General features: G+C 40.2%; 1 protein-coding gene across 1 annotated transcript in view; it reads left to right on the plus strand.

The window, feature by feature from the left end:
• LOC103467316 (adenylate cyclase type 6-like) overlaps window positions 1–6228 on the plus strand; it is a 43083-nt gene extending 36855 nt beyond the window's left edge. Inside the window, exons 19-25 of the mRNA XM_008413589.3 lie at window positions 2–34; window positions 118–147; window positions 428–560; window positions 844–1107; window positions 1255–1459; window positions 1621–1745; window positions 4562–6228. Of these exons, the coding sequence (XP_008411811.1) occupies window positions 2–34; window positions 118–147; window positions 428–560; window positions 844–1107; window positions 1255–1459; window positions 1621–1745; window positions 4562–4690 (919 nt within the window). The 3' untranslated portion in view covers window positions 4691–6228. The remainder of the gene's footprint in view (window position 1; window positions 35–117; window positions 148–427; window positions 561–843; window positions 1108–1254; window positions 1460–1620; window positions 1746–4561) is intronic.
• The last annotated feature ends 1462 nt before the right edge of the window (window positions 6229–7690 follow it).

Consider the following 7690-nt stretch of genomic DNA (forward strand, 5'->3'; position numbering starts at 1 on the left):
GGCAATTACCACCTGTTAATGATTCCCTGCAACAGTAAGATGGTTTTTATGTTTGCTCCATTTTATTTAAGTGGGTTCATGTGTTTGCAGGGCTGACCCTCTCTCTCTTTTTCCTAGATCTGCTTTCAATGAAACCGCAGAGCAGTGGTAAGAAGCTTTATTCATAATATATCCACAGTGTAAATCAGAAGTTTACATAAGTCCCTACTTTCCTTCTGAAAACATGGAGATCTTGCTGTGTTTACATATACTCACTAAATGCATGACTGCCATTTTTGGAGGGAATTGTTACACAAATATTGCATCAGAATATTAGTAGGACATTCATGCACATGATGGGTGTATGCAAAGTTCTGATTGGCATTGTAGACATCTGCTTTTATTCAAAGGTATTAAAATCATTGGAAATTGTATTTTTTCTTTTCAGCCCGGGGGCTGTGACCAAGGTGCCCCTCAGGGTCATGACCCCCATAATCCTGCTGGTTTTCGTTCTGGCTCTCTATTTGCACGGCCAGCAGGTGGAGTCCACCGCACGTCTCGACTTCCTCTGGAAGTTGCAGGTGAATAAGTTTCACTTTTGCACTGAAAGCAGAAGTGCTTAAAGTTTGCAAAAGTTGATTTTCACCACGTATGTTTTGCCGGCACTCAGTACAAAGAGCATCGTGTGTTTGTGTGTCGGAAGGCTAATATTCACGAGAACTGAAACTAGAGAAACCAGGACAAATGTCAGTTCATCGCAAATTTCCACCTGACCTGCTGTAGTATGCTGAAATGTGGTGAACAATCAAAGCAAAACAACAAACAGTCTCCTGTTAGTGTAACTCCCTCCGCGTGTCTCCTCAGGCCACGGAGGAGAAGGAGGACATGGAGGAATTACAGGCCTACAACCGACGCCTGCTGCACAACATCCTGCCCAAAGATGTGGCCGGCCACTTCCTCGCGATGGAGCGGCGAAATGACGAGCTGTACTACCAGTCGTGTGAGTGCGTCGCTGTCATGTTCGCCTCCATCAGCAACTTCTCCGAGTTTTACGTGGAGCTGGAGGCAAACAACGAGGGGGTCGAGTGCCTCAGACTGCTTAACGAAATCATCGCCGACTTTGACGAGGTAAAATATGGACCGCCAAGCCGTGCAAATAAAAATAATGCTGGAAAAGCAACAGTTACATCCTGTTAAGAGGTGAACACTTTGGGGGTTTTTTAACCAACAGCTCCCATTCCCTCTCCTAATTTGTGCTTTACCGCTCATCTCCAGATAATCAGCGAGGAGCGGTTCCGTCAGCTGGAGAAGATCAAAACAATCGGCTCCACCTACATGGTGGCCTCGGGCCTCAACGACACCACCTATGACAGAGAGGGCCGCTCGCACATCCTGGCTCTGGCTGATTACGCCATGAGGCTTCGAGAGCAGATGAAGTACATCAATGAGCATTCCTTCAACAACTTCCAGATGAAGATCGGTACGCTTGGAAGCTAGAAGAAATTGCTCCTGAAACATTACCTCATAAAACCTCTTTATGTTTAATCAGACACAGAAGACTTAAAATAAGTTAATCAGGAACTGTTTTTTTTTTTTTTTTTTTAAATAGTGTAACTTACTTGCAGCATGATTTGTTCTCAGGGTTGAACATGGGGCCTGTTGTGGCAGGGGTGATTGGCGCCAGGAAACCCCAGTATGACATCTGGGGAAACACAGTCAATGTGGCCAGCCGAATGGACAGCACTGGAGTACCAGACTACATCCAGGTATGGCGTTTGCTTTAGACCGTGTTCACAAACTGCTCCAAAGTTTTTACTTGTACGTCACATTTTTATCACTTTAGTTGAGATTTTTTTTTTTATTTGTAAAAAACAGCAAAGAATCAAAACAAATAATTTAAAAAGTGTTGGTGAGATAAGAAAGGAAAAAAAACTAGTAAAAGTTTCAGAGTGAAGTTAAAAAAGACAATGCTACATTGTGTCAGTATTGGATTCAGGACCATGGAGTTTCTTCTTTCTTGGCAATGTTTGCTATTTTGTACCCACTGACATTTCTTTAGGATGGCGTCAGCATGCCGCTCCAACACAGGATAACTCAGTAAAAAGGTTGCCAAAGTCGTTGTTGCTGTTGAAAAGTCGTGGATCCTATTCCAGCTTCCTACTCTGCCACATCATTATGAACCATTAGGAAAGACTCTTATACCCAAATTGTCTACTGATCTCTGTACCTGTATGAATTGGTGCAGAGTTATACACATAAACTAAAAAGTACAAAATGGATAATTTCTTGAGGTTACATTCTGTGTGAATTGGTCCAACAACCACATCAACAACAACAAGGAAAAAAAAATATATTCTTTGCGTCTTGTTCCTGCTGAGCAGTTTCCCGCAGTACTGTGCTAATCTTAGCACGTTTATTCTCTGTTTTGATATGGCTCATTGATAGTTCTATTTCATTGTGGGTGTACAAAACTTGAAACGTTAAAAGTAGTTATTCTGGTTCAAGAGCTGAGCTGTGTTTCAGTGCCCTGCACTGAAAGCTGGGTGTGAGCACAGCTGATGCAGCAGGGATAAAAAAAAAAAAAAAAAACAGAGGCCGGAAGCAGAAAGGATGTTAAATGACTTCAATGAAAATGTGTGAATGTTTTTCAAAGATTTCCCTTGCAAATGTGGCTGTCACATTGGACGTCATCATCATGCAGTTTTTGGGAGTGGAGTTTAGTCAGGAAGTTCAAAACAACAATCATTCAAAAATGTCTTGAATGGACTGTGAATGAGTTGTGGACAAATTAGCAAACTTATAATCCAGTGGTGGAGCTGAACCCTGTTTCCTAGGAAGGTGAGAAAAAGGATTCAGCTTAAATCAAAAAGTCCTAAACCTTAAATCTTAAAACTATGTCACCAAACCTAACTTAGAGTAACAATAAACGCTTTCCCAAGAGGTTTCTTAAAGAGTGTATTTCCCTGAAAAGCAACAAAGTCGATGAAAAAGATCTAAAAAAAAATCACACAGTAAATATTAATAAGCTTAAGTGAAGTCAGAAGCAATTTGTTTAAAGTTGAAATGTAATTTATTTGGGAGCGATGATGCACTTTAATTAACATTTCTGTTAGAATTAGCCAAAATATTATTTTTCATCTGTTGTCCCTGTTGTTTCAGAACCAGATGTAAGTTTCAAGTATTTTCCTGACTTCATAAAGCTGTGTCTAAAGTCATTAAATTCGTATTATGCGATTCAGGTCCACACCTCTGGCAGATTCTTCAAAAATTAGTCATGAATGCCCTGCTCAGTGTTTGCTCCTACAGAAATGTGGGTCACTCGTGTCTATTCATATGTAAATCATTACAAAAATGACATCTAACTCATTTTGTTGTTTTTTTTTCTTCCACAAACTCAGACTTGCACATAGAGTTAATAGAGTTTATGCTCAGTGTAAACAACTCGAAGCAGATCACAATAATCACTAAAAAATGTTATGCATTTTGCAGAGGTGTCATCTCGCAAGAATCTCAGTTACTGCCAGACATGTTGTGTTCCAGCAGATATGCTCCTCGTTGAATGTCCCTTTGGGATCAGGCAGAAAGCTAAATTTAAATTTCCCCTGGAGACAAAGCTGCTGCCATGGGTCAACGTCATAATCATAAACATTTAGCAGATGTTAAAGCATGTCTTCAAATGTTTTATGCACATGCAAAGCTAAAGGCTTCGGGGACAGGGATGACGAGATAGAGCACTGCTGCGCCCTGTAGGACAGTTTGTGTTACTGCAGCTCCAAATGTTTAACTGTTTTAAATTTCACTGCCGAATGAGCAAAGGGCATCTAAAAAAAACCCCAAAATGAACATTTTCAGTTTGTAAGTGAAAGTGTTCATTTTGGTGTCACTGTAATTGTAATTACAGCATAATGATTCATAATTGAACAAACATTTTGAAATACCGGTGCATAATATTATTTACGGTGCAGTAAAAGGTAAGTACTTTCCACATTGTGTAGCGTTTCCACCACAAACTTCAGGTGCTTTTATGCGAAAGGCCTACACAAAGCGATGTGAAAGGAAAGAGAAATGACTTTCAAAATGTTTTCAAATTAAAAATCTGAAAAGGGTTACTGTGCATAAAATCGATTTCAACTAACTGCCTTCAAAGGTTACCTAATTAGTAAATTGAGACCATCTGCAGGCGATTTAATCTCAGCTGTTCTGTGAAGGCCTCAGAGATTTTGAGGACACGAAAGAAGAAAGAGCCACATGGAAACCAAGGACCACAGTAGGTCAGAGATAAAGTTGTGGAGATGCTTAAAGCAGAGTTAGGTTATGAAACAATACCCAAAAGTTTTAAAATCTAACATGGAGCTTTTCAATACTCCATTCGAGCATGGACTAATTACAAGCTTATCCCTTCTCCAACACACCTCAATCAAAAGTTGAATTTCCTCATCAGAACCGTATTCATTCAGGGTTTATAGTGGTAACCTGACAAAATATGAAATGTTCAAGTGGTCGATACTTCTGTGAAAATACACTGAATGTTTTTTTTTTCCTGCCAGACTGACTAAACATCTCACATATTTCCTTCTCCAAGGTGACCACCGACTTGTACCATGTGCTGGCCAACAACGGATACCAGCTGGACTGCCGAGGTCTCGTCAAGGTGAAAGGGAAGGGGGAGATGACCACCTACTTCCTCACCCGTGGCCCGCCGGGTAGTTAACAACGGAGGCAGCCTGACCGCACGGTGACTCCCACTGCGCTGAAACGGCAGGGACTGCAGAGAGACTGAGCGTCCGGCTCGGCGACGGGCGCAGGGGACAAGATGCGGCCGTCGTAGAGACGAGTCCGTTTCTTGTCACATTCTCAGACTGAAGGCTTGTCGCAAGCCGCTCGATTAAATAATGAATCCCAGTGGCCTTAGGAAGGAAGCAGCGGCACTTGTGTTTTTGAGCAATAGTACAAGTATACCATCTGGAGTCATTATTTATTTTTGTGAGAAACTAAGCAATCTTTCTTAGAAGAAAATTATGCAAGGACAACATGAAGGAGAAGAATAACCAAAGAACAAATAAATGTCTGATGATTCCGTTCAACACTATAATAAACTTTATAAGCTATATTATTCCTCTTTTTCAAAGAGCGAAGGCCACGGTAACTTCTCTGAACTGTTTTTAACAAAGGAGAGCGCACACGCACAGATAATGCAGAAGGAAAACGGCAACGACAGCAACCTTGGCTCTGACCTTTCTGTTTCTAATCAGGGCTTTCTTTGTTCCCTCCAGCCTGCAATTAGTTTATGGTCCACTCAAACACACGGCTGAGCGCCGGGCCCCTGTGGGCCCGGAAGAAGACGTGGGAAACGGAAGAAGAACGGTTTGACCTGAAGAACGATTGTATTCCAACTATAAACCATTTTTCTACGGCTGCGTGTGTGTGTGTGTGCGTGTGTGTACGTGTGTACGGGTGTGAGCTCTGTAGCTCGATCTGATGAGGGGCAGACAGAAAACTTTTCACTGTGAGATTTCTAAGATACTGTACGACAACGCTTTCTTGCCAAACTTTTTGCTGCAAATCATGTTTTGTGTTGTTCACTACAGTTGAGTGTCCATTCCTGATTGTTTGTGTCAAGATTGATCTTTTGAAGACGATCGTGTCCCACTGCGCCTTTACTGGACTGTGATTTACTAACTGATTTCATTCCAAATGAAATAAGCGTGGTTTAGTTGGAACTGTGTTAAAGGTAAGCTGACTTCCTGACAGCTGCGGGATTATTTTTTATGCAGAAATTCTCCTTCTGCTCTGTATTGCCTTGATATTATTCAGCACTAATGTTTGCATTCTTCATGGCCCGATATTCACAACCTTACACAGCAGTATTTGACGCTAATTTCTAGTATAAGCACCCGTGAAAGAACTGTTGTTTGAAACAATAATCAAATGAATGTATGCAAAAATGATGATTTTTATCCACAATGAGGTGATTTAAAGAAAATCATTCTGGTTCTTAAAATCCTCGTATTAGAAGCCCAACAGTTGAGATGGAATATTTTCTATTTAAAAAAAAAAAAAAAAAAAGCTTTATACTCTGTTGATGTGCTTCTGTTTCTGTCTTGGCGCCAAAACGCCGCAAAACAGTCACTTGTTGCTCTCTGTCGTTATGAAAACCCAAGTAAACACTGTCTCACCTTCAACTAGTGCAACTACAGATAGAGTTGAATTTTACTAGAATAAGAAATCAATAAATGGCTTTTTTCCATTGCCGTGCCTCACATGGTTTTGTTGTTGCGCAGACGAAGAACAACAAGAGCAAACGTTTTACATAATGCAGCTTCTTAAGTAACAATAAGCACTATTGGTAAAGATGTGTGTGATTCCTTAAAATAAATTCAAGTTGGAAAAATGAGACTTTAGCTAACTATTTGGTTAATAACTATTTCTGTAACTGTGAAATAAAGGTAACATTATTTTAAACTTAATCAAAGTGTTGATGGTCTTTTAATTACGACTCAATATGCATGTAACAATATTAAAAGTTAGTATCCCGATTATTGGGGGCAAATTAATCAATTTTATCGATATCCTTTGTTCAAATTGTGTTAAAAGTTTATTTTAATCATTTCAGTCTGAATGATTGAAATGATTACTACTACCAGTAGTGGTAGTAGTAGCAGAAGCACTATTACATAATAAATTGGACAAGTGCCCCTTATTAAATGATGCCTGTGTGCATACTGCTGTGCTTTTTAAAGTTGCTGTAGGTTGTTTTAATTGGCTTAAGATATGCCTTTTTCTCAGTTCATCGGCTGTTCTGACCCTTTTAACAAACTAAACTTTGCTTCAGGCCAAAACTTTCTGATTACTTTGGCAGCCTTGCCAAATATTAGCAGACCGTTGGCTGCAATGCCAGCAGTCCATCAAATATGAAAGTTGGAAACAAGTTAAACAGGAAAAGCAAGACCATTCTGAATACATGCAAACATCCAGCTGAACGTTATCCGTTGGTCGCTAAGCAACTGGCTAGCAACTGAGAGCACTAGAGCTGTCTGCTTCTGCATGCGCTGAAGACAAAAATATCTTTAAAAACGATTCCTTGCACAGTCCAAAAGTCCAAATTATAGCTGGGTAAGAGCCCAGCTTCTTTTCATCAGTGAGGAAGATTATAAGAACATTAAAAATCCCTGAACTGAACCAAACAAGGAGATCTTAGGTTCACCAAGTCTAGAACCAGCTTTGAAGCTGTCTACATTCCCAACCAGGCTATTCTGAGAAATGCCAGGAAAAAATCATTTTCCATCCCACCGTCACACATGTAAACATGTGAAGTTTGCAAAAGGCAGCTTGGAGTTTGACTCGACATTGTGTTTGGGCAAAAACTGACAAAAATTGGAACAAACTGGTGAGGTGAATATATGGAAAAGCACATCATGCACACTGTTAAGCGTAGTGGAGGAACCGTGATTTCCTGTGTGGCTTTTCTAAAACCACACAGGAAATTGCGAGACATTTCAAATGCAAAATCTACAAGAAACAGAAAATTGTTTGACACTGGTTCCTTAACAGGACAGTTAAACAAAATGTGTGGCTAAATCAACCTAAAAAATAGTTCAAAAGACACAAAAGTGATCATCTCATCTCAGTGTCCAGACCCAGAATACATGTGGTGAAGAGGAGACAACCCAGGACTCTGAATGATCCAGACAAATATTATAAACGAGAAAAG

Source organism: Poecilia reticulata, chromosome 7 (assembly GCF_904066995.2).
Source record: "Poecilia reticulata chromosome 7, P_reticulata-male-v2, whole genome shotgun sequence".
NCBI lineage: Eukaryota > Metazoa > Chordata > Actinopteri > Cyprinodontiformes > Poeciliidae > Poecilia > Poecilia reticulata.